The sequence below is a fragment of the Physella acuta genome, unplaced genomic scaffold (assembly GCF_028476545.2).
Source record: "Physella acuta isolate Inbredline_101_S28 unplaced genomic scaffold, ASM2847654v3 ptg001265l, whole genome shotgun sequence".
NCBI classification, from domain to species: domain Eukaryota; kingdom Metazoa; phylum Mollusca; class Gastropoda; family Physidae; genus Physella; species Physella acuta.
Genome location: NW_026732780.1, coordinates 111,967 through 137,305, shown reverse-complemented (window position 1 = coordinate 137,305; position 25,339 = coordinate 111,967). Strand labels below are relative to the sequence as shown.

At 32.9% G+C, this 25,339-nt stretch overlaps 3 protein-coding genes across 4 annotated transcripts; 1 reads left to right on the top strand and 2 right to left on the bottom strand.

Annotated features, from left to right (window-relative positions):
- Positions 1 to 1,377: 1,377 nt before the first annotated feature.
- LOC131957785 (uncharacterized) lies at positions 1,378 to 4,931 on the bottom strand. The gene is made up of 5 exons (XM_059322565.1): positions 4,766 to 4,931; positions 3,397 to 3,574; positions 2,658 to 2,758; positions 1,909 to 1,991; positions 1,378 to 1,442 (listed from the first exon to the last, which is right to left on the bottom strand). Exons 1-5 carry the CDS (start codon positions 4,815 to 4,817, stop codon positions 1,440 to 1,442), a joined length of 417 nt encoding a protein of 138 aa, XP_059178548.1. The 5' UTR covers positions 4,818 to 4,931; the 3' UTR covers positions 1,378 to 1,439.
- Positions 4,932 to 5,750: 819 nt separating this feature from the next.
- LOC131957787 (DNA repair endonuclease XPF) lies at positions 5,751 to 15,115 on the bottom strand. 2 transcript variants are annotated; one of them, XM_059322570.1, is made up of 22 exons: positions 14,640 to 15,115; positions 14,149 to 14,245; positions 13,921 to 14,003; positions 13,491 to 13,613; positions 12,915 to 12,972; positions 12,334 to 12,486; positions 12,127 to 12,240; positions 11,786 to 11,934; positions 10,740 to 10,793; positions 10,497 to 10,566; positions 10,244 to 10,349; positions 9,905 to 10,098; positions 9,625 to 9,708; positions 9,202 to 9,339; positions 8,568 to 8,747; positions 8,165 to 8,302; positions 7,832 to 7,957; positions 7,421 to 7,507; positions 7,070 to 7,243; positions 6,680 to 6,820; positions 6,305 to 6,403; positions 5,751 to 6,021 (listed from the first exon to the last, which is right to left on the bottom strand). In XM_059322570.1, exons 1-22 carry the CDS (start codon positions 14,705 to 14,707, stop codon positions 5,752 to 5,754), a joined length of 2,706 nt encoding a protein of 901 aa, XP_059178553.1. In that variant the 5' UTR covers positions 14,708 to 15,115; the 3' UTR covers position 5,751. The 2 variants fall into 2 exon arrangements, with proteins under 2 accessions (XP_059178553.1, XP_059178554.1); XM_059322571.1 differs by having other exon boundaries at positions 13,921 to 13,990; positions 14,640 to 14,655.
- Positions 15,116 to 15,364: 249 nt separating this feature from the next.
- Positions 15,365 to 24,769, top strand: LOC131957778 (exosome RNA helicase MTR4). The gene is made up of 26 exons (XM_059322555.1): positions 15,365 to 15,480; positions 17,086 to 17,178; positions 17,287 to 17,350; positions 17,576 to 17,751; positions 17,838 to 18,012; positions 18,314 to 18,404; positions 18,525 to 18,649; positions 18,818 to 18,916; positions 19,036 to 19,138; positions 19,402 to 19,536; positions 19,965 to 20,044; positions 20,155 to 20,265; positions 20,351 to 20,452; positions 20,548 to 20,673; positions 20,885 to 21,035; positions 21,648 to 21,820; positions 21,920 to 21,991; positions 22,156 to 22,281; positions 22,377 to 22,487; positions 22,616 to 22,708; positions 22,792 to 22,887; positions 23,010 to 23,173; positions 23,423 to 23,585; positions 23,772 to 23,934; positions 24,199 to 24,303; positions 24,407 to 24,769. Exons 1-26 carry the CDS (start codon positions 15,383 to 15,385, stop codon positions 24,457 to 24,459), a joined length of 3,048 nt encoding a protein of 1,015 aa, XP_059178538.1. The 5' UTR covers positions 15,365 to 15,382; the 3' UTR covers positions 24,460 to 24,769.
- Positions 24,770 to 25,339: the final 570 nt, after the last annotated feature.

Here is a 25,339-nt window from a genome sequence, read left to right as displayed (position 1 = left end):
TTGAAATCGTGCAAAAAAAAAAGAAAAATCGAAATGTTTGCAAATCTCGACGTTTTACACCTCCCTGAGTCGGAAAAACATAATTTTGCAATCTTGTCCGTATGTCTGCGTGTGTGTGTGTGTGTATGTGTGTCTGTAAACACGATAACTTGAGTATCGTTACAGCTAGGTTGATAAAATTTCATATATAAGTATTATATCAAATTCATAGATCCATATCAACTTTTGAGCAATTTCCGAAAATCGGAAGTGGAACTTTTTCTAATTTGAAGTTTTTCAAAAGCCTATAACTTGAGTACTGTTTCAGATAGATCAATGAAATTTCATATCTAAGTAAAAGATATAATTCTCTGCCTTCTGTCAAATTTAGAGTAATTTCCATCGACAGGAAGTAGTACTTTACGCTATTTCCAATTTATCAAAAAAACGCATGTGAATTTATAAAGTACTAATAATATTCCGCACTATTATACACATTTTGTTTGGAGTTCATTTATTGCACAATTCTTTTTTCTACGAGATTCTATTCTATTTTAAAAAGTTAAAGTAGTTAAAAATGGATTAAAAATCATGTCTATCCCTAGTTGCCATTCCCGTAGAGATATAATATTATTAACGAGCCGGCCCGCGGCATAACATACGCCGCTATTTAGTTGTTGTTTTTTCTACTTTTCAGTAATTCATAATTTGTGAATTCGACAGTACCAACGCTGACACTGAAAATATTTCATGAAAACACTAACCCCCCCCCCCCCCCCAAGTGAAAGCAGCCTCCTCTTAGTTACCTCCTCTAAGTTTAAAATCGTTTCAAACTAAATTATCTGCGCCTAATAGCCGTCACCAAACCCGTCTCTATGATTTTAAAATATAAACAGCGTGACCACAGCTCACCAGACCATGTGAGGGGGTGGGGGTGGGGGTGGTAGCGATAGAGAGGAAGAGAGGGGACTGTAAGGCAAGGTTGCAGCTTGTTTTCTAACGGCTCCCAGAAGAGAATTATATATATAGATATGAATATTCGAAAAAGTTTAGGGGAGATCACTCCCGGTTTATAACTTTCCCTAACATGAGTTAGGTCCCCTTCAGAGCTGGGCGGACTGACGGACATTCTACTGATTTGAACCCGGATTCGAACTCGAGACTTTCGGGCTTATAGCAGTATACAATTACCTAGCTATTTACACTATCCCCAACAAATCATTATTTAATAACAATGTTTCTAAACATTAATACAAGCGGATTTTTACTCAAACAGAAATGCATTTAGAGTTGTATACACAGCATAAAAACAACGATAATAACAAAAACAAAAGCAACAAAAAATAAACAATCGAGAACTAATACTATATGAAAGAAGGAAATATAACAAAACCAAGCAATACAGATACATTGTTTATTGTTTTTAAATAACTGCCAAGCTCTATTACTTATTGTTGTTGTCACTGAAAAAAATAACAAATAAAAATTTAAATATCTTCGTAAAGTGGAGAAACAATTTTTTAAGGCTAGTTTTAAAATTTATCTTCATTAAGATTTAGGGAATTATGGGTTGCTTTAATATCATAGATATACAAACATTTATGTTCTTCAGTGTTTCTTCCAGACTTTTAGACTTTTTTCCCCGGGGGGGGGGGGGGGGGGGAAGAGCACTTGAAATTTTCGGGGGGGGGGGGGGTGTTATATTATAGTTTATATTTTCTATATTATCGGGGGGGGGGGGTAGACTCTCTTCGGGGGGGGGGGGGAGGCAGGGGGGAGATGCCTGGAAGAAACACTGTTTATGTTTTAGAATATGCGTGGACGCCAAATAATAATATGGATAATATGTGGATTTATCGACATATGACGTCCTGTCCAGTTATTTTGCTTTATACTTTAAAAAAAGAATATAACTGAATATTTACGTACAAATTGGGTGAGCCCATGTTTGGTGAAAAGGGCCATACAGGTGGCTCTTAGATGAGACACTCGACAAGGGATGTTAAATACACCTATAAGAGAGAAATATTTCAGTATTTTACAAGGGATATAAAATACAACTGTCAAAGAGAAACATTTCAGTATTTTACAAGGGATATAAAATACACCTGTCAAAAAGAAATTATAAGGAATGTTAGATACACATGTCAAAAAGTAATAATCCAATATTTTGCAAAGCTATCATAGAGAAATATTTCAATATTTTACAAGAAGTATTAAATATATATTTATGAAGAGGATAGAATAGAACTATTGCATCATCAGATTAGGGACAGGACATTACACCCCCCTCCCCACCCCGCGCCACAAAAAAAAATACGGTAGGAAATTACCCTTCAGTCATTAGGGATAGGGTTAGATATGGTTAGGGATGGAGTTAGGCTAGATATAGAGTTAAGTGATCTCATGTGTTGACGACCCCTAATAAACAGGGAAAAGGGGGGGGGGGGTAAAAATAGTAAAATTGCTTGATGTTTTTTTATAGGTTTTCTAACTTGGTGGCATATTTTTTTTTAAAAAACAACATAGACTAAATAACTAAATTAAAGCGACAATTGTGAACTACAGATGCACTTTTTAAAATGGACGCCACACTCAGTCGAGTAAAGTCGAGTATGCTGATATTATTGCCTAACTATGTAATGTAGACCAATTATTTAAATGTCCGCAAGACTTACTAAACTGATGGTCTGAAACTGCATCAATGTAAGGACGACATGGTAGGGACAGCTCAGTTTCGCTCAGCTTTGCTAGACACACTCTGGTCTCCATAACAGCTCTGCAAGCACGATATATATATATATATCTATATATATATCTATCTATATATCTATCTATATATATATATATATATATATATATATATATATATATATATATATATATATATATATGTATATATATATATATATATATATATATATATATATATATATATATATATATATATATATATATATATATATATATATATATATATATATATATATACCATAATGTTTTTAAACAACAGATTGAAAACGAGAAAAAAATTATTAATGACAAGATAAAAATGATGAGGGTGCAACAACTGTGGAGACGTGATGTAATGGATCAAAACAGAGGCGAAGCGAGGGGATACATATGTCCCTAGGCGCCGACATTAGGGGGTGCAAAATGGGTTGTAAAAACATTTAAAATATCATTTTAGCTGCAGTTTTGCATTATAAATATTAAAAATATATGGGGGGGGGGGGGGGGGTCGCAAATTGAAGGTTTGAGGGGGGGGGTTGCAAATTGAAAATTGGAAGGTTGTTCCCGAGGGGGGCGCCAAATTGAAAGTTTGTCCCCGGGCGTCGGGAAGGGTCGCCACGCCTCTGGATAAAAAACAACTAGATCAAGAGACAACACAAACGCCATGAAATGCTGTCCACTCACGTGCAGTTTAGAGTCGAAGTCTCGCACGTGAAGCTCTTTCTCATCTTGGCGAGGACGGGGACGCCGTGCCCCTGGGTGAACTTGATCATGCACCTCCCCATCATGTTGACGATGTCTGACTGCTGGCATGGAATCCCTTTGATGACGCCCAGTCGGTCTGGTGGTGCCTGGCTACCAACTTGGGGGGGGGGGAATAATCAGCTAAATTAAGTTTTGTAGGTATAGGCTGGTAGTCGATTTCTGCACATACTTTTGCGACAATTTGTGACGTCGGGGGAGGTTGTATGGCGGAGGGGGAGGAAGAAGATGTTCACGATAGTGTGAAGTCACAAAAATTTACGATTTGGAGAGGGGGTGAGCTGACGTGTGATGCCATTTTAATGGGACGGGGTCTGGCTTATCGTAACTATGTGTGACGGGATGAGTGTGGGAGGGGGGGGGAAGTAAATCATCCAAAGAGTGTGACTTCATTTATGGGCAGCCTTCACTTCGTAAAACTATATTATCTCTATAATTCTTTATGTAATTTGCTTTGCAGTTAAAAAAAATAATCACCGAATCGCCACATCACTCTGATTATATCTTCTTCAATTACCACGATGTTAATTATTTTTGTCCCTCGGACTCCCCCCTCCCAGAGTTTTTTCCAGGCATCTCTTCGGGCCACGAAAAATTTCTACCGCCCCCCCCCCCCGAACGAAATGAAATTTATATAATTTATATAGAAAATATATACTTTTAACAGTGTCCGCCCCCCCCCCGAAGAAAGTTTACCGCCCCCCCCCCCCCCGAAAATTTCAAGTGCCCCCCCCCGGAGAAAAAAGTCTGGAAGAAACACTGCCCCCTCCCCCCCCCCCCTCTTCATTTGAAGCGAAAGCCCTAACTGAAAAAATTGTCAAAATAAACTGGATAATAAAATATAAAAATAAGTATACTCCAAATTAACTTTACAAAATACCCACATCCCTTAAGTAGTAACAAAATACATTTATCCTAGAAATAATTAAAAACTAGGCCCGCACTACAACGAAACGCGTGACTGCATTTACATAATCCGCTTAAATCCGCAGGGCTTAATGTTTTACCACGAAAAACTACTTTGAGTTATGTCACCAAATTAATTACATATCTCAGTTATTCATGTGCATGGGAGTTGAAGAAATTAATTGCACTTAGATTTTCGTTTATTAATGTTAAAAAAAAAAAAGACTTTAATCTACCAAGTCACCTCCTGCTATAGCCGTTCAAATAATATCTTACTGTGGCCTATATTGGGTAAAAATCTGGCAAAATACTTTCCTACTAAAATATTTTTAAAAAACAAAAGATGACGAGCTAGTAAAATTTAAAATGCATTAAAAATGTTTACCTAAACAAATAATCCCGGTGGCAAAAACGAGCGATAAAATCTGCTTCATCATTTTTACCGAGGAAATCACACCAACCAAGTTTAGCAGCAAGCTGAGAAAAGAACTTCACGAGTTCACTGCTAGAATGTGAGTTGACGTCTGCTGGTCATAGACTCGAACATATATCACTGCGTTAAAGCTGTCTACTGGAGAGCAAGACACATCAAGTTCCGCGTGGCAGGAGAGATTAATTGATATTTTTTATATAACCGCGTTCTCTGAAATGAGTTTACAAATCCTCTAACGCGGATTCTGTACGTTAAGTTTACCTGAGATTTTGACCTTTCCGGTCACGGCTGGGTTATACCACCCCCTCCCCCTTACAACGGCACAAAAGAAAAAAAAAACTATATTAGGCTAACAAAGAGAATCTGCTTCATCACGTTGTTGTTATGTAAATGACGTCCAACATAGTTTTATTCTAGAAGTCAATTATGTAAAAAAAATAATTATATACAAAGGGTTGCATTGTAATGCTTGTGTGTGTGTGGGAATATAGGCATATATATATATGACAAAATGTATCTATAAAAAGCCTCACAATTGTAACTGACGCACCTGTTTATCTTTCACGACAAATTAATTGCAGGAAAAAAATAATCAAGTTCTACCCAATAAATTGAATAATCACGATGTGTGACTGTTTCAGGACCCCCCCCCGAACATGTCTAATAAGAAACCACGAATGTATGAACGATCAGCTTTTTTTTAATGTAAGGGGAGACAAGTATCAGTGAGAATAGCCTGCTTACCTAATTATCTGATGATCCTGAAGCAGGATTAACAGCACAGAATAAAATTTGTAAGTAAAGCACTGTTTTAATAACGTGTTAAGTCACAGATTTTCTGAAGTCAATTGTAAAAAAACAAACAAAACCAACGACAAACTTGTTTCAATATTCTTTCACTCAAGCAAAAACAACACAACAGTTGATAGAAAAGCCATTTATTTTTTTCTTTTAACCCCTTTCCCACGATGTGAGAACCCCTTCCCTTTTCCTTTCCACTTTTTCTCCACAGCAGCAGGCTTGACTTCACCTTGGAAAGAATATTCCTTATGTAAAAAGTCGTAAAGCTGCTGTGCATGTACACTGCTCCCTAAAACCTGCGTCAACTCCTCAAGGCTGGCTTGAGAGACCTCATACAAATTACTATATTTATTAAAAATATATCGAAAATTTTTGGAATTAATTCCTGGCATCCTGAGCACAAAGTCCTAATAAAAAAAAATAAAAAGAGAGAACAATTAAGAATTGCATAGTTACATGGATTAATGCCTATATATCTTTTTCTTAATAATAACTTTAAATTTATTCATGTAGGAATAAAATTTGAAAAATGTTAACTGTGTTGAAAACAGCAGATCAAAGTAGTAAAGTAACAATTATTTGGGTGAAATGTTACCCTAAAATCCTGGCAAATTTAAATCAGATTACACTTAATACACTGGAAGTTACTAGAACTAACTGTACTTCTAGTCTACATATACTGTAGCCCACCTGTGGACCGTGATTATATTTATCTGACCAATCAGGCATGTCACTGGATGCTGCAGTAATTGTCATTGCTACCTCTGCATTTGGTTGGGGTTTTCCACTCTATAAATATTTGGAAGGAAAAAAAATACTAATTTATATGAACTGTGATATTTTTCATACAGCTTCTTCCAAGCATCTACCACCCCACCCACTGAACGAAATAGAATTTATATAGAAAAAAATATTTTTACCAATCTCTGCCCTCTTGGATAATTTAGTCCCCCCCCCCCCCCCCCCCCAGAAAAAAGTCTGCAAGAAACACTGTTTTTTATATAAGAACTTGATTTGAAACACATACTACTACTAAAAAACAAATCAGAAGTTTTTTGTATTTACCTTTAGTTCCTCAAACAACTCAGCGGTGGCATAAGGTGAAGGACACCACAAAAGGCGAAGTTTAGGAAAATGCATGGTCAACATGGCCAGCTTGGATGTGATATCCTGTAGTGACACTTCACCACTTACTGCAGATTTAGTCTAGTGGAAAAAATAGAAAACAGGCAATAATGTAGTCAACTGAATAAAAATTTTATTTGAAAAATGAAATGGAATCACTGATTCTTTTATTATTATTTTTTGCAAACATGGTAGTACACAAATAAACTTTAAGCAAAGTTTTATAGTCGAGATTCTATTAATATTCTAATATATTTTAATATACAATATATATATATATATATATATATATATATATATATATATATATATATATATATATATATATACCTGAAGTGCAAACGGTTTATTGGCATCAAACTCAATCAGCAGCATGGGTTTCTTATAAAACCTGGACATGGAAAGTGCTTGCTGGTACAAACGTCCATTATTCAATGAACCAATTAGATCACTAACACTCTTGCGCTCAACACATATATCTGGTGTCAAGATATAGTCTCCAACCTGTCAAATCAAAAAGTAAAAATTAGGATCTAAGAAGAACACAGCAAAAATTAACAAAACAATGTAGCCAAAATGTAGATCTAATCCCCAACCTGTCATTAAAAAAAAATTATTTACTCAAATTATAAATAGATAATTGAAAAAATAGTTTACAAAATTTTTAATGAATTAACTAACCTCAATGGTGATAGGCTCAATATCAATTCCACGTCTGTGAATAAGTGATGGCAGCTCACTCCTGAATTCTCTCATATCAACAATGACCTGGAACACACGTAAGTTAAAATTATGCACTGAAACATCTTCTTTTGTATCCACATAAGTATTTCATGCAATGGCACCTTCCGCCCCCACTCAACCAGGCTGGATTAATGGCCTTCAACATGATAAAACTTCTGCCTTGCAATATCAAGATATCGTTTCAAGCCTTGGAGTTTTTGTTAAGACTTGTATATTGTTCAAGCTCAGCTAGAGCTTGAACCCATAAGAAAACAGAGACACATCACCCTTAAGCTATAAACAATAACACACATAACCTGTTTTGTCAGAATTTAAAGCACATTCCCAACCAAACACCTGACAACCTACCTTCTGCTGCTGTACACTCTCAAACCCTCCTTGTCTGGAACTACTTGCTGCCTGATGACCTTGATCTCTAGCAAGGTGAGGGTCATTTTCACTTCTGCCATCCTGTTCTTCTGTGATGACCATAGTCTGTAAATAATGTAATGAAAATGTAAACCTTTTCTGTTACAGTCATCAGAAATTTTTATACAATTTAAATTTAGCGACCTGTATTTAAATGTACTCATTATGTTTTTAATAAAAGTTAATAAGAAAAACCTTCTGTAACACTTATGTAATAAATGCATATAATTTTAGAGAACTGTGTTAAAGTTTAAAAAAAAAAACAAAACTTACTGATTTTTCTCGAATTAAATATTCAAATGCTTCCTTCTCTTTTCGTAGAGAAGTTAAATATCTTTGTTCTTCAACCGAGCCCTTGTACATCATGAAATACACCCTGAGAGGTTTTCCTGGTCTAGAGGCCTTAAACACCTGTTAATTAGATGAAATTAAGTTCAGAACTAAGCTTGCTTTTCAACAGAGACTTCAATGATTTTATTTTAATTCAATATCGAAAATAATAAAATTAAACCCAACTAGATTATTGTTTAAAAAAAACATCAGCTTGCTTATTATATTTAACAATATTTCAATGAAAGTTGATATCTTGTTGAAAAATTTAAACCGTTTTGAAAAAAAAAAAACAGTGAAAAAGACAGTGTTAAAAAAAGACAGATAAAAATCAAACTGCAGCCACCTCTAACTGCCGAACCAAGCCCATGTCAGCATCATATAAGACAACATATTTCGGCTGAAGTTCTTCTATTGCCCGCAGTATACCATGGGAGTCTGTGGACCCATGAAGAGGGTGAATGATGGTCATTGGTGAAGTAACTATCCCACTGTATGCATCTTTGGAACTTGTTGCTTTCTCAGTCTTAGAGGAAAGTAAAATTGTTTTGTTTAGTACAAACACATAGAAAAAGTATATAAAAAATGTTTCATATATTTACCCAGTTTAGCAAGGGATTTAAAAAGTTAATAATTTTATTAAAAACCAATCACCTGAATTCAATATTTAAGGGATTATTACTTTTGAAAATACAGAATGTACAACTTATGTTTAACTAATATACTAAAATGTTTACTTAAGCCTTTTTTATAAAAATATCAAGCAAAATGGTAATACCAAATTTTGTTTCTATAAACAGAAAAATAAAATTATGTGTCAAAAGAAACTGTAACTACAATCATAGTTTTTTTGTGATATTTGTAATGTTACTTTCAATTAACTAAAATTTACATGTATTTTAGTATTTTAATCTGCCCAAAAGAAATGTAACTCAACAGTTCTATCTAAACTTATAATAACAAGCTATTTTAAGAGTTACCTTCCCATTAGCGTCATCCTCCTTTGCTGCATTCATCATCTGAGTTAAAGTTAATGTGACTATGTCAGTTTTGGCTTTATTGAAACCTTTTTTTTCAGCCTCTTTAGCTTTCACTGTTCCCTTACCATCATTATTTATCTGCAAACAGAGAGCCTGTTCTAGATTTTTAAGCCTTACAGATTTTCAGCCATTAATTATTAAATAATTCAACGGTAAAAAAAACTGGATGTTTCACATATATAATAAGCAAGCTTATAAACATCTACTACTAATTTAAATAATTAAACAAGTAAATTAACAATTAAATTTAAGAGTATCTTTATTGTAGTATATGGTATGATGATCATGTGTTTGACAGGTGTTCTCTAACATACGAGTTTCCCAAATTTATAGTAGGTTTAAAAAAATAATAACTACACTTACATGTGATGTCTTCTGTCCTCCCTTAATGGAAACATATTTCTTAAACAATCTGTCCATCAATTGTTCTCCACCCACACAAAGATACTAAGGTAAAAAAAACAAACACAATAAAACATTTTGAAATATTTGTAATAAATGAAAAAATAAAAGCAAAAAAAAACCACAATAAAATTATTGCAATTTTATTTATTGAGCTAGATCAGATTTTCATAAATTATTAAAATAAAATTTACAACAATGAATGATATAGTCTGTTTTAAAATAATTGACTTATACTGACCTCTTTTAACTGATTACAAGTTCGGTCATCTTCAGCACAAATGAGGATGCGACTTCCAGCTTTTAAGACATCGCCACCATCAGCAGTTTCAGGAGCCTCCACTTCGCAGCAGTTTTCCTCTTCCTCTGCTATTTCAGCCAGAACTTCACTCAAGGCGAGCCACTTTGGACACTGTTCAAGTCCTTTTGACACGTCTAAACAACCATGAAAAAAGGTGTTCATGTTATATCTTTTAAAACAAAAGTGATTAATTCTATCTTCTGTCATTTAATACATTAAGTTAAAGAATATGAAAATGCTCTTATGTTAATGCAGTCAAAATTTTGTGTATAAAAATACCTTCATCATCCGTGTTTTCATCATCCTGCTCCTTTTCCACTTCATTTGGTTTCTTTTTACTTTTTTCTCGAAATTTAGTATTTCCATACACTCTCTCTTTTGCATGCTAAAAAGCATCAAGTAACATTTTTTTAATTGAAGTGGGAAGATCAAGTAAATAAATTAACTGTGTATGTAATAATTAATTCGTCCAGAAAAAAATATTACAAACATTGACACCAAAATGCTATAGAAATGTAAACAAATCAGTTACCACAAATAAGCTGTCAGCAGCATCCAAGAACAGCCAGCCAGTGTTCTGTCCAAACAACCTTTCACTGGTCCTGTAAGAAAATCTCTAATTAATTAAATAAACTTATTGATATCACTTTGACAACTTGATATTTATAGTGACTCTAACCTCTTGCACACTGAATTCAGTTATAGTGCTGTAAAGTATTGATGTTTTGACAAGTAATAGCAGTGAATCTAACCTGAACATTGAATGAATTCTTACCTGATAGACTGAACCAAACTGTAAAACGTGACACAGTCATACTGAGTAAGGTGCCTTTTAATGAAATTTTTATAAAAACAGCTAAGTAAGAAAATTTTATCACAGATTTTGAGATAGTTATGTAAAAAAATGTAAACAAAAAATACTTAAAAAATACTTTTTAAAAAACCACGTTTTTCTTGTGGACTAAAAAGTAGAAAATAACTATTTTCATACATTTGATGACAAAAAACGTGGGTACGTTCACCATCAAATTTCCCGACCCATCTGCCCGACCCACGTTTTTTGTCATCAAATGTATGAAAATAGTTATTTTCTACTTTTTAGTCCACAAGAAAAACGTGGTTTTTTAAAAAGTATTTTTTAAGTATTTTATTTTCTCCTTTTTAGTCCGTTGCTACACATGAAAAACGTGGTTTTTAAAAAAGTGTTTATAAATACACGGACTAAAAAAATCTTGAGCGACCAGGATTCGAACCTGGGTTGTCGCGGCCACAACGCGAAGTACTAACCACTATACGATCACGGCCAGCGCGCTCACATCGATTGGGGCCGAAGTAACTGTGTCAACAAGCCTCCAGTCTTGTCGGTATCTTTAGAAATCATGTCCTCAATTTTATGGTCCTTTGGGCGTAATTAAATTAAGCTAATTACGGTCTCTAATTGCTAGTTTTTATGATTGCATCTGAAATTGTTAGGCGAAAGTAACCTGCATGCCAAATTTCAGATCTATAGAGCAATCAGAAGTGGGCTAATTTTCGATGTCAATTTTAACAACAAACACACGCGAAGCTGAGTTAATAAAAACGAGTTAAAAAGTGTTATTTTTAAGATTAGTTCACACATGTTATCAAGATTTAGGAAATAAATTCTCTAATATGAAATGAAATAGACCTGATAAAAAAAAAACAATTTAAAAAATACCTGGCACAAAGAATTTATACTTGTGTCTGATTTTTCCTTATTTCTTGGATATTATCAAATACCGGTATTCTAAATAATATAATAAAAATAAAATTTAATTTCTTCCACAGCCCAACTTTTACCTGAGAATGAGCCTGAGGGTTTTCAAGTCTGCTACAAGCTGCCGGGTCTTAGAGCTCAACTGATGCCAGACAGGTTCTAACTGTAACCTTATCAAAAGCTCAAAGGCTTTGGAGAGTGCATTTTCTACTGTTATTTCATCTGTATCAATCTAAAAAGCATCAGTGAAATATAATTTTTATCCCAATTTTCAAAAGTGTATAAATCAATGATTTTCAAAAGTGTATAAATCAATGATTGTTCTCAAATCTGCTATGATTAACATCAATAAAAGTTCAAACATGACTGTTCTTAAATTCACTTTGATAAATATAAATTGAAAGTTTGAACAAAAAGTACTTACTCCAGGGTTAGAGCGCTTTAACTCATTAATACAAGCATTAATGAGATCAAGCAGAGCTGTCTGGCATGCTGTCATGGCTGTTGTCATTTGCAAGTGAATTTCAATCACATTCACCTAAATGAAATTTAAAACATAAGATTTTATAACCAGTTTTACTGCAAGAACTTTGCCAATAAAGGATAAAGTGGTAGTTTATAAATCACATACTTGGTGTTTTTTAAAAGTAGAAACTATACTGGCATGAAAGCGTGGCCATAGGAAGAGTTTCTTCACAAAGAGTGTCTTCATAATCCTCTCCACATGACAGAACCCACTAGTGAATGACTCAGGATTATCTGTAAACGCTTTAATGAAACCTGTCTATGAATAACAAATTTTCAACGATTAACCGCATGTACAATGGCAACAAAAGAATATCCAATTTTCAATTTGATACTAAATTTGTCATTAAAAAATGAATTAAAAAACTATTACATTTATAACTACAAGTAAAAGCAAAAGTTTCGGTCGCAAAATGTATTGGAAGATTTTTGGAGCAACAACAAATGCTTTTACCTTTACTATTATAGTTAAAAAAAAAAAGGTGTTTACTTTCTTATTTTTGATATACAAATTTTTATACTTATTTTACATCACTATTCAATTTGTTAGATTTTTAATGTGTTAAAAAATTATATAATATGGAAGTGTTTATATGAAATATTTGATTACCCTCCGTGTGGATGACTTAAATTGATGGCCCTATAATATTTAAAAATATTAAAAAAAAACGTGCAAGATTAGGCTACCTTATTTTTTTGCCGATACAACCGTAAAATAAAAGCTTCTTGACATGATTCGATTATCCTTTAAAAAAAAGAAAGTTTTATACAATAACTTATTAGAAAAAAATTTAAATGTGATTATTTTGTTGTAAGGTGTTTTGTAACATGAAGGAGTATTTTATTCATATTACATCCTTATTGTGTTCAAGATTATGGGATATCTATACTAAACCATATGGAATTCATGTAATTTAAAGTTGATCATACAAATTCTGACTGGTAACCTTACTGAAAGGGGACAGAGTGGTCTAGCGGTAGAGAGCTGGAGTGCTAACCCATAAGTCTCGAGTTCGAATCCGGGTTCAAGTCGGTCCCTGAGTCCACCCAACTCTGATGGGTACCTAACTCACATTAGGGTGAGTAAAGGCGGCTGGGCATGGTGCTGACCACACTATCTCCTTATATGCCGAGGTCACAGAAACAAGTGAACTCTACTTCACCTGCCCTATAGACCGTCAGGTTTGAAAAGGGAACTTTACTTTACTTTAAACTTACAGAAGCAGTTTAATTAATTAAAATTTCAGATAGGTTTCTACTTACTTATGAGCTTTGTAGACCATTATGCCAGTTACATGTTCAACTGGTACTCTATCAGTCAACAGATCTACAACTAATATTCTTGATGTAATAAATAAAACTCCTCCTTTTACATAAGTTGTCTGTCTGAAATAAACAATTATCACTGACCAGTCAATGCAGTATCATAACAAGGTTAAATATCTGCATCTGGTGGAATGAGGGCCAGGGTTTTGATACCAACAAAAATTAGATTTGATATGCTGTATTGGGAAACAGAAGCAAAGAGCTCAATTTTCAAAACAGTTAATTCATTTTACAGCATATAATAAGTGTGTGTTTAAGAGATTTGGTGAAAAGTTAATTAACTACTAGACCTATAATTAATCACCATACAAATGAATTACATAATTTAATAACTCCTTGTAATATACCAGCCTAAACCTAAGCTTACCTCTCAGATGAACTTATTTCATTTGTGATTATCTTTGGTAAATTTGAGATCCCTTGTTTTTCCAGTTTCTCTGTGAAATAAGACTGAAAAGTAAACAAGTGGTTATAAACTAAAATTTAAAAAATCTCTAACAGTGATATACTCAATGTTTATAAATAAAACATAAAACAAAACAGCTGATACTTATAAACTATACATAAAATTAAAACAGATAGGCCTAATCATTACTTCATCTGAAGGCGTGGTGTTCAAAACAAGCACTAGGCTTGCAGGGTCACTGTACACCTTCAGGAATTCAGAGAAAAGCCGAGTGATACCAAGACCCCTAAAATAAATTTAAAATAAAAATATGAGTTGCAAAGTGTGAACAACCATAACAATAGTTTATAGGTAACATTTATAAATGTCTTATATCTTTTAAACTACACACAATCTAGGTATGTATAGGCATAATAAATAAAATAATAATATTTAAAACTCTTTTCTGAATTGTAAAAATAGCTAAATTTCTTACAGAGGTTAGCGAAGTGAAGGGAAGTGCAATAAACGATATAGATTCTAATTATAAAAATTACAAAAACAATAGCCTACACAGCAGCCTATAAGTATATTTTTTGTTGGCCTATGGCCTATGTTACTAATAATGAATTTTAAGAAAGCAAGCACATGCAAGCCAATCTTCAAGAATCTTGATACCAATCACTGAATCATATATTTACCGTGACATAATTACGAGGCCATCTTCATGAAAGGCATCCAAAAAAATGTTATTTTCAAAGTCCAACATTCTAAAAAAATCTAGATCTAGATCTATTTTAGAAATCAGTATTACTATTTTTTTTGTATTTTTGTTACATCTGTTCACTTCTTCAGAGTTGTTTTGGCAAATAATTTTGTTATAATTAGGCCTATAAATAGATTTTTCTATTACAAGCTTGTCCTATTGAGGAAGTATTTAAATGTATATAGATCTAGTATATAGGCCCCTAAAAACTTTAAGCAATTTTAAGTAAATAGTATGCCTAATTCTAATACATTTAAATACATTTTCATTTTCATTTTTAGATTGTTTGAAGTAGGCCTATTCTACTTTTTCTTTAAAAAATCTTCTTTCGACGAGTTTAGTTTAAGAAAAAAATCATTTATTTAGAAGTACGGAAGTTTTAGATGGTCCCTCAACACACGTTTTAGCTAGGCCCGTGTGCCAGTGTGGAAATAGATTGAGATCTAGATCTATAACAATCTCGAGAAAAATACCTTAATGACGAAATAAGTTTACATTGTTTGTGTAAAGATCAATATTAAAAGGAGTAATTTTGATGTAAAATATATATAACTAAAATTCTTTATATTAATATAATAAATTATTCATGGCAAAAATCCATTTTTAAAAATTAAGAAATTTTAATTAACTTTAGCATCAAGTTGCAATTATTATTTCTTTTACAGAGCTGCCACAAAAATGGCCGACGGCTTCGGTTCTGAATTGTTTGATGTATTTCAAGATTCATCATCAAAACCTACCGAAAATGAACCAAGAAAAGAACAAGATAATGCCAGGTTAGTCATATATGCTTTATCAATAATCCAAACACTTAAATTTGCGTGAATAATCATTATTCATAAATAACGCTTGTTTTCTTAAGTAACTTTTTGATTAGCGGCCAATGGTCATGAATGAGCTGCCGAGAGTTATTCCACATTATGACATTATTGTTGACATGGATTCATGGATAAATTCGTGTTTTATTTTTAGCTTTTACCTTCAAATAAGCGGCGGTAAAAAAACAACAAACAACTTAAGCCTGAAAATAATTAAGATGTTTAATAGTTTTAAAAACCATGTTATCTAGATCAGATCTACAAGTTGCAAATGCAGAGAAGTTCTCTGAGAGAACTTAACCTAAAAATAATTTTTTGAGCTGAAGGCCAGGCTACATCAACTACATAAGCATTTCTATTTATTTTCATTGAGTCTAAGTCTAAGTTATAACCTTCACTTTCTTAAGACAAACATTGATTGTCTGAACAGGAACTCAGTGATCAATATTCTGCAAACCCCACTTCATTGTAATTTGATCTCAAAACTTTGCCAGTAAAATTTTTGGGATGATTGCGGATGCCGATGTCAGATAATAGACTCGTCTTAAAATAGGTGTCTTAGGTTATTAGTAGTATTTTCATCTTGACCAGCTTTATTGTTATAAAATAGGACTAAGTGTCACTAAGGTTAGGGATATCTAAATAACTAAATGGCTGATTCTAGCCAGAAGAAGATGCTTATGTGCTTATCTACTAAACAGCGCTACAGTGACCTGGTTTTTCTTGTCATTTAAATGTTCATTGTTCAGGCCTTTGAGTTGTCCTGAAGGGAGTAACATGATAAACTTAAATAGTAGATTTAAATATACTATTAAAAAAACTTTTTGTAAAAGATGTTATACTTTACTTACAGGCTAGATGGGTAGATAGTTCTAGATATACTAGATTATATCCCCCTGATGATCTGCCCAAAGCGCAACTGCTCAACCACACTCAATATTACTCAATACAGTTAGAAGAATAAGGCTAAAAGAGTAATTCATTGCATTTTTGCGTCTTCTGCCAGCCAGCCTAGACTAGGGAAGGGGCAAAAGCTTTTTTCCGACTTGTCACTTTGCAACTAAATACCCATGGTTTGCTAATGTCAATTGCTACCATCAAATACATAAAATCCATCAAAAATCAAAACAGTCAGATTTTTATAACCATAATTATTTTTAAAGCCCAGTAGGCCTACATGATTTTCAAAATATTTAATGGGCTTTTCTAATAATTTTAAGACTATTCTTGGTTGGGTCCATTGAGGTAATTAATTTTAGTCTAGAATCTAGTAAAAGATTTAATTTTAACGATAAGCCACCTGTCAAGATTGAGAATTAAATCAGTTTAATGGATAGCGCCTATAGTATTCTCTGGGACGAAATAGATTAAATTAGAAAACGTTTTTTATTTAGTCAGTCAGTTTTATAGGCCTCTTCTGGCAGTTTGTGTTGTGAACCGTATTGATTTTTGTCTACTTATATAATAAAGTACAATCATTGACAAAATTTTGGCCTGTCTCACTCAATGTTAGAAATTTTTTTATTTTTAATGTATGCTTTTGAATATTGCTTAACTCTTCAGAGCTGACAATGTGCTCAGTCAAATTACTGGAAAACGGAAAACTGCTGGAGAGGAAGAGGAATCTCTGAAACGTCCTAAAAATGAAGAAAAAATGTAAATTTTGTTATTAACTTCATTAGTCATCACAATTTTAAAACATTAATTATAGCACTAAAAGTTAGTAGGGGTTTTATGTAGGCTAAAATTATTTTTTGGTTACAGAGTTGAAGTCATGCCAAGACTGCAGGTACACACTGTAGAGACACTGGAAGCCTGCACACATGAGGTATAGAAGTGTGAAAATAAACATGTTAATTTATGTTAAAGTGACAACTTGTCGCAGTATATTATTTATTATATTCAGTTTTAGTCATTGTATTTAAATTTCATTTATAAAAAATCAGCTTTCTTTATGAATAATAGGTAATTTTAATCAAGCTTGTATTTTTTTTTTAAGATGATTTTGTTCTGTATAATCTACGGTGCAAATGAATAGACTTTTAATTTGTAGGTTGCTGTTCCACCTGAGGAAGAGTATGTTCCCCTAAAACCTCCAACTGGGGAACCTGCCAAGGAATATCCTTTCACACTTGATCCTTTTCAAAAGGAGGCCATCCTATGTTTGGAGAACAATCAATCAGTCCTTGTTTCTGCACATACTTCTGCAGGCAAAACAGTTGTTGCAGTGTATGTACCGAGTTCATGTACATTTTTTAAAACTAGTTATCAAAAGCATTACCACAGGCATTAAATTTTAACTCTTCTCTCTATAGTTATGCTATTGCATTGTCATTGAGAAGCAAACAGCGTGTGATCTACACAACACCCATAAAAGCTTTAAGCAATCAGAAATACAGAGAGCTGTATGAAGAATTTACAGATGTGGGTCTCATGACTGGAGATGTTACTATCAATCCTACTGCCAGTTGTCTTGTCATGACTACAGAGGTATTTTAAAATATTTTTTTTAATGGGCAGATATGTTACTCAAGTCATGAACAGCCTAAGTAGTCAATGTTATACACTTTTGTTATACATTGTTATACAATTTTGATTACTGAAAATTTGTCTACACATGACAGTGTTTTTGTTGGAGATGTTTTCTACTCTTATGGGACTCTGTAAAAGAGCATGTTAAACAACTAAAATAGACATCATATTTTAATATTAGTAACAAGGGGATGAGGTTTGTGGTTATAATGCCATTATGATGCATGCTGTTTTTTTACTAGTTTTGTCTGTATTACAGATTTTAAGGAGCATGTTGTACCGTGGTTCTGAGATCATGAGGGAAGTGGCATGGGTCATATTTGATGAGATTCACTACATGAGAGACAAAGGTACAGAGCACTGCATATCTTAACAATTATACCAGTGTGAAGCTCTTCGCAATACTTATTACTTTATCCTAGATACTGTACTTCATTTTGTCATATCTTGTCATGTCTATTTATTTTCAGAGCGAGGTGTAGTCTGGGAAGAAACTATTATACTATTACCAGACAATGTTCACTATGTTTTTCTCTCTGCCACCATCCCTAATGCAAGGCAGTTTGCTGAGTGGATCTGTCATTTGCATAGACAGGTAGAGTTTTCAACTTGTATTTTAGCTGTAAATATAAAAAACTTTCTAATGTATTACTGGTAATAGACATCAGAGATATACATTTTTTGCTATATTACTTGGCTAGTGACCTGGAATCCATGTATTGTTTCTTCTTAAAAATGTAAAATGTGTCACATTTTATTTCAGCCGTGCCACGTTGTGTACACAGACTATAGACCCATACCCTTGCAACATTATATTTTTCCAGCGGGTGGAGATGGGTTACATTTGGTGGTTGATGAAAATGTAGGTGTAAAAATATATTTATTGTATTAACACTAACTTTTACGAGTCCATTAAAAACAGTTAAAAAACAGGTTATTCTAATAATTATTTAACATGGTTCTCATTGAAATTTATTTCAGGGGGATTTTAGAGAAGAGAATTTCAATACAGCTATGTCAGTGCTCCGCGATGCTGGCGATGCTGCAAAGGGCGATCAGAGGGGCAGAAGAGGTGGTAGTAAAGGTCTGTTGTCTTTCAATACCCCTATATTAATTATTGATTCTAATTCTGTTTTTACAGTCACTCTAATTTGATTGTGTCATACTGAAGTCAGTTATGAAATGGCTATACATGTTCATTCATTTTCTATTAGAATAGAACATTTTTTTTAATCACTTATTATTTAGATTACTGGTTAATTTTTAGATTAATCTAATAAATTGTTTGAATTTATATTGATAGCCGCATTAAGTTTTTGAATAATGTGGGTATTATTTTTATTTCAGCCAATGAATCAGATTGCTACAAAATTGTTAAACTTATAATGGAAAGGAACTTTGCTCCAGTTATTGTGTTCAGTTTTAGCAGGAAGGATTGTGAAGGTTATGGGATGCAGATGTCAAAACTGGATTTTAACACAGGTATATTGCAAGAAAAGTTTAAAGATTTAAATTATTTTAATTTGCGCTATTGCTGTTTAATGGTGTAATGGATTGTATACTCTGAAGGAAGCTTGTTTTATAGAGCTAACTGTTCAGAGTTAAAGCATCTGTCTTGAGGTTCAGTACCAAATGGTTAAGATAACATTTCAGAGAATAGTTGCATCAAGCTTTTATTTAGTTATTTTGATTTGATAGATAAGTAATGTACTTTGTGTACATAGGAAGTCCACTGCTACTTGTCCAAAATATTTCCTGATTTAATTTTGTACTCTGTTTAACATGTCATAAGAAGTTTAATAAAATTCCAGCTTAAAATTTTAATGAAATAATTTACCCACTCTTGGAGATTAACAATTTTTTACTTCCAACCTATTTTTCTTTTCTGAAAATCTGTTTTTGAATTATAGAGGAAGAGAAAGCTCTTGTGGAGGAAGTATTTAATAATGCTGTTGATGCGTTATCCGACGAAGACAAGAAACTCCCTCAGGTAATATAAATACAATAATCATAAAGAGCTCTGTTACTTTGTTCCTTTATTTCTTAACTTTGATTTAAAGATTTTATTTTTAACTTATGTAAAAATGAATCTCTTTATAGGTAGAGCATGTTCTGCCCCTTCTTAAGAAAGGTATTGGAATTCACCACTCTGGCCTTCTTCCTCTCCTCAAAGAAACAATTGAAATTCTCTTCTCAGAAGGACTGATTAAAGTAGGTTGGATAAATCCTGTCTGTTTTATTGTTAAAGACAAATGTGACTACATTTCTTTTAACATATTTCCTTAATTTCTTGAAGGCTCTGTTTGCTACAGAAACATTTGCTATGGGGTTAAACATGCCAGCAAGAACAGTCTTATTTACTGGTTGTCGTAAATTTGATGGCAAAGACTTCAGAACTGTAAGTGATTGATTTTTCTGTTTATGTAATTAAATGTTTAAAACAAATTGTTTTGCATTGTATCACTTTTAAAATTTTTATGAACTTTATACCAGGTAACTTCAGGAGAGTACATCCAGATGTCTGGGAGAGCAGGTCGCAGAGGTTTGGATGAGAGAGGTATTGTAATAATGATGGTGGATGAAAAAATTACTCCTGATGTTGGGAAGAATGTCCTTAAGGTAATTTACAACTAACTACTGTATAAAATTGATTGCTATTTGAAATTAAATAAATTTTCATTGGGTGTGAATGGCATGTATGGAAATATTTAGCTGTTTTTATTTTTTTTAATAAGTAAATGTATGACAATGGATGTGTTAAATATTTAAACTAATTTTTATTAATATAGCGATGTACATGTTTTGACTTAATACTTTATCATAAACACAGGGAGAACCTGATTCTTTGAACTCTGCATTCCATTTGACATACAACATGGTGCTGAACTTGTTAAGAGTAGAAGAAATTAATCCTGAATACATGCTAGAGAGATCATTTTTTCAGTTCCAGAACTATGCAGCTATACCTGATCTATTAGAAAGTAAGTTGATTTTAAGGATTTAGTAATGATTTGCTGTCTGATCCAAAGGATGCAAATTAACCAAAACAGCCCCAACCTAAGTTTTGCTCTAATAATTCCCTCAACCTCACATCATTTTAGTAAATTCCCCCTTGCTGAGATTTTATTGTCAAGTACACAAACTCATTGAATTTGTAAAAAATATGAAGTATGTGTTTGACAATATGTATAAAATTACTTGAGAAAAAATTAAGGATGTAGAAAAGCTATAAAGATGAAAATGTTATATTAAGACAATCAGGACTTAGCAGTATAGTGTATAGCCACTTTGTCCTTGTTCTTGTTGAAACATAACTGCTATGAATAATCTTGATTTAAACCACACAATCTCAATTGTTAGCTGTACTAGTGCATAAACAAAATGATCTTTTAGGTAAAAAATGATCTTGAAGCAAATAATAAAAACTACACTCGTGTATGTTATTTTATAACCTAAAAGTACTGTTTTATCAGATCTTAAACTATTGCTTGTGATTTAAAAGACTAGTAAATGCAATTGATCAGTTGTGGTTTAAATACTCATGTGACTTGGTATAACTCTAAAAATAACTCAAAGCAACAAAATGTGAACAGAATTGCAGGTCAAGGAACAAGCACATAAAGCACTTTCTGTAGATGATGAAGATTCTGTTTCTGCATACTACCGTATAAGGCAACAGCTGGAAACACTTGGCAGGGAACTTCGCCATTTTATCCTCAAACCAACATATTTACTGCCTTTCTTACAGCCAGGAAGAGTTGTCAAGGTATAAGATTTTCTTTCTATTTTGTTTAACCCTTGTTGTTGCTTTAGAAAATTGTATGTGAAAAATGCTTGAACTGTAAACATTTTCTCCAAAATTTAGGTAAAGAATGAAGGAATGGACTTTGGTTGGGGAGTAGTTCTAAATTTCCACAAAAAGATGGACCAATCCGCTGTAAGTTATTTTTATTTGTTTGAACATGAGAGTAGTAACTTATAAGTGATATCAACAAAGTTTTGTTTTTAGTTGATTGTACCAAGACAGCTTTCTGTGTGAAGTCTGCTTTTGGATTTATCTGTACAGCTTTATAATCCTGGCTTATTCTTTTTCTAATGCAGGCCACAGATGAAACAGGCACCTTATATGTGGTTGAAATTTTACTGAATCTTACAAAGGATAGTTTAAAAACTCGTAATGCAGCAGAGATCAGACCTTGTCCTAAAGGTGAAAAAGGGGAGATGCAGGTAAAGAATGAGTCTGTGTTAAAAAACAAACATGTATATTACATTAATTAAAATAATGTATGGGTTTTAATATTTTGGATGTAATTATATTTCAGGTTGTTCCTATTTTAACCCGACTGATTGATTCTGTCAGTGCCATAAGGTTATATATACCAAATGATCTCAGGTCTTCTGATAGTCGATTCCTTGTTTTAAAATCATTACAGGTGAGCATTATCTTCATATTTGAAATAACATTTTATTACTGGTTATGTCTGGTTTTCTTTTGTTTGCCAACTAATTTTAAATTGAAGTATTCATCTGCCTAATGCTAGTTGATACTTTATAAATCCAGGAAGTTGAGAAGAGGTTTACTGATGGCCTACCTCTGTTGGATCCAATAGAAGATATGGGAATCAAGGAAAAGTCTCTGCTGGATACGATTAAGGTATGTTTCTTTCAATTTGAACACTTTGTTTTAGTGATATCCTAAACAGTGGTATGATTATTAATATATTTTATCTTCAATAGAAAATTGAAGCTTTTGAGCAGCGTCTTTACTCACATCCGTTACACAAAGACACCAGACTAGCAGAGCTCTATGAACAGTTTGAAAAGAAAACTAAAGTAAGTCCAAGTGTATCTTTAATTTTATGTTTATCAATCCACACTTATAGCTTCATTTTGATAGCCAAAATCATTTTTTTCCCCATTGACTACAAGTGTTAAATAATTTTTTTTGTTTTTAGATAGCCAATGAAATCAAAGCTCTAAAATTGGAATTAAAAAAGAAAAAGTCTCTACTTCAAATGGATGAGTTAAAATGTCGCAAACGTGTTTTGCGGCGGATGGGTTACTGTACAGCTTCAGATGTAATAGAGTTGAAAGGGAGGGTTGCTTGTGAAATTAGCAGGTAAACTTTATTTGTTTAGCCAGATTAGTTTACTAATATTTTATGCCTGTATTGTTTTATTAAGAAGAAACTTCAGCAAATAAAAAGTAAAGTTAATGCCAAGATGCTTATAATGCAGATAATTCTTCCACTCAGTGCCATATTATAAGAGTTTGTCAGACATGATAGGCTGATGTTTTTGTTTTATAATTAATTTAGTGTGCTTGTTTAATATGTTTTGAAAAATATATTCTGATATCTCTATTTCAGTGGTGATGAACTGTTGCTGACTGAACTGCTATTCAATGGTGTTTTCAATGATTTGACTCCCCATCAAGCATGTGCACTTATCAGCTGCTTTGTGTTCCAAGAGAAAGCATCAGAGATGCCAAAACTTGGAGAGGAGTTGGCTGGACCTCTCAGGATCATGCAGGTTTGATTCCTTATTTTTAATAAGTTCCTGACGCATTAGGTGATGGTATATTATTAGACATTATCTTTTTTTGTGTGCTTCAGTGCTGATTTTTAAAGTTTTTTCTTGAAGTTTTCAAACTAAAATATAGTTTTTGTCTTCACTAACTTATGTTTGAAGTTTTTAATGTTAAATTTAACTATCTAGGATACAGCTAGAAGAATTGCAAGGATTAGTAGAGAAGCCAAGCTAGAACTAGATGAAGAGGTTTATGTAGATTCTTTCCGACCACACCTAATGGATGTAGTCAATGAATGGTGTAATGGATCAAGTTTTGCTAACATTTGTAAAATGACTGATGTGTTTGAAGGTAGTTACTTTGTTTAATTAATCTTTGATTTTTTTGCCTTAACTTTGATTTTCATATTAATGTTAAGCAGTAAAATAATAGGACCAAAAGTAGTAGTGAAAATGTATTGAACTGTTAGCCACAATATAAAACAATATTTGTACACATTTTGGCCTAAATCTGATTGTCTTGTTATTGGTTTTATTAATTTAGCTGAGATGGTGCCTAGAAGGCTATTAAAAAAAATGTAACGACAATCAATTTATATATATTTTCTCTCAATAGGCAGCATAATTCGTGCCATGCGACGGTTAGAAGAGACATTAAGACAGATGGTACAAGCAGCTAAAGCTATTGGGAACACAGAGTTAGAAAACAAATTTTCTGAAGGTGAGTTGTCTAGATCAGAATCTGTTGGCTCATTTACATTCTTTAAAAAGTTTTTGTATCTCCAGTAGAAAATTTGAATTACCGATTATTGATTTTTTTTCAGGTATTCGATTGATCAAGAGGGACATAGTGTTTGCAGCCAGCTTGTACTTGTAAATTTAAAGACTTGTTTATTTCATGGACAACTTCATTCGCCTAATTTTATGTTTCATCAATGACACACAAAAAACTTGACATTTTTAACTTAGTTTAATATAGATGGTCAGAGTAACACCATAAGACATGATGATAGTTTAGAGATACTGAATCTCATAGTGTTCAGCATGGACTGACCTATTATCGTATGCACTAAACCATGAATGTTAGGTCACATGTCACCTGTGGCTGAGAATAATTTCCTGTTACTAAAAGCGACACATAACAATTCTATATGAAATTGTTCAATAAAAACCTTTTTTTAAGTCAAGTCATATTTGTGCTATTTTTTTGTTTGAAAATTTGTCATTGTTTATTTGGAACATATTTGTGTGTAAAATGTTTTTTTAGTTGTTATTATGTGTGTGTGAGTGTTTTGAGTTATTGTGTATGTTTTGTTTTCGCAAAATGCTCAAAAAGTTTCAAGTAACAGAACAATCATGTTAAAATACCGTTTTGTTAACCAACCTGAATTTCTTTAATTTTTCTGGTTGTTTCCCTTGCAACATGTGTATTAGGTTACGCAATATTGACAAATAGGCGGTACCGTAGAGCTCATCCCTCGGCTGTTAAAAAAATGGTTTATGCTATGCATCTTGATAAATGAAAGCTACAAATTACTAACGACACAGATAAACCATAGTCCTGTTATTTTTCTATTTAGAACTATAGCGACTTACTAAGGTCGTAATTCAAGATTGTGTGAAAAACTAATTCCTTAAAAAAGCCTACCTTAGAATAGGTATAGCAACCAATCAGACATGTGTAAATAGCGATATTGGTCCTCTCAATGGCCCTCATCATAGTGATAGACTGCTTTAATCAGCCACACTGAACATTA

Bases quoted from the DNA above. Each gene is read 5' to 3' on its own strand.
- LOC131957778 (XM_059322555.1), top strand. From the start codon at position 15,383: ATGGCCGACGGCTTCGGTTCTGAATTGTTTGATGTATTTCAAGATTCA. The intron at 15,481-17,085 runs GTTAGTCATATA...TTAACTCTTCAG, and splicing joins AAAGAACAAGATAATGCCAG to AGCTGACAATGTGCTCAGTC. The intron at 19,139-19,401 runs GTCTGTTGTCTT...TTTTTATTTCAG, and splicing joins CAGAAGAGGTGGTAGTAAAG to CCAATGAATCAGATTGCTAC.
- LOC131957787 (XM_059322570.1), bottom strand. From the start codon at position 14,707: ATGTTGGACTTTGAAAATAACATTTTTTTGGATGCCTTTCATGAAGAT. The intron at 14,004-14,148 runs GTAATGATTAGG...TTTACTTTTCAG, and splicing joins ACACCACGCCTTCAGATGAA to TCTTATTTCACAGAGAAACT. The intron at 12,487-12,914 runs GTAGCCTAATCT...TGTTATTCATAG, and splicing joins TGTATCGGCAAAAAAATAAG to ACAGGTTTCATTAAAGCGTT.
- LOC131957785 (XM_059322565.1), bottom strand. From the start codon at position 4,817: ATGATGAAGCAGATTTTATCGCTCGTTTTTGCCACCGGGATTATTTGT. The intron at 3,575-4,765 runs GTAAACATTTTT...CCCCCCCCCAAG, and splicing joins CACCGGGATTATTTGTTTAG to TTGGTAGCCAGGCACCACCA. The intron at 1,992-2,657 runs GTAAGTCTTGCG...TCTCTCTTATAG, and splicing joins AGTTTCAGACCATCAGTTTA to GTGTATTTAACATCCCTTGT.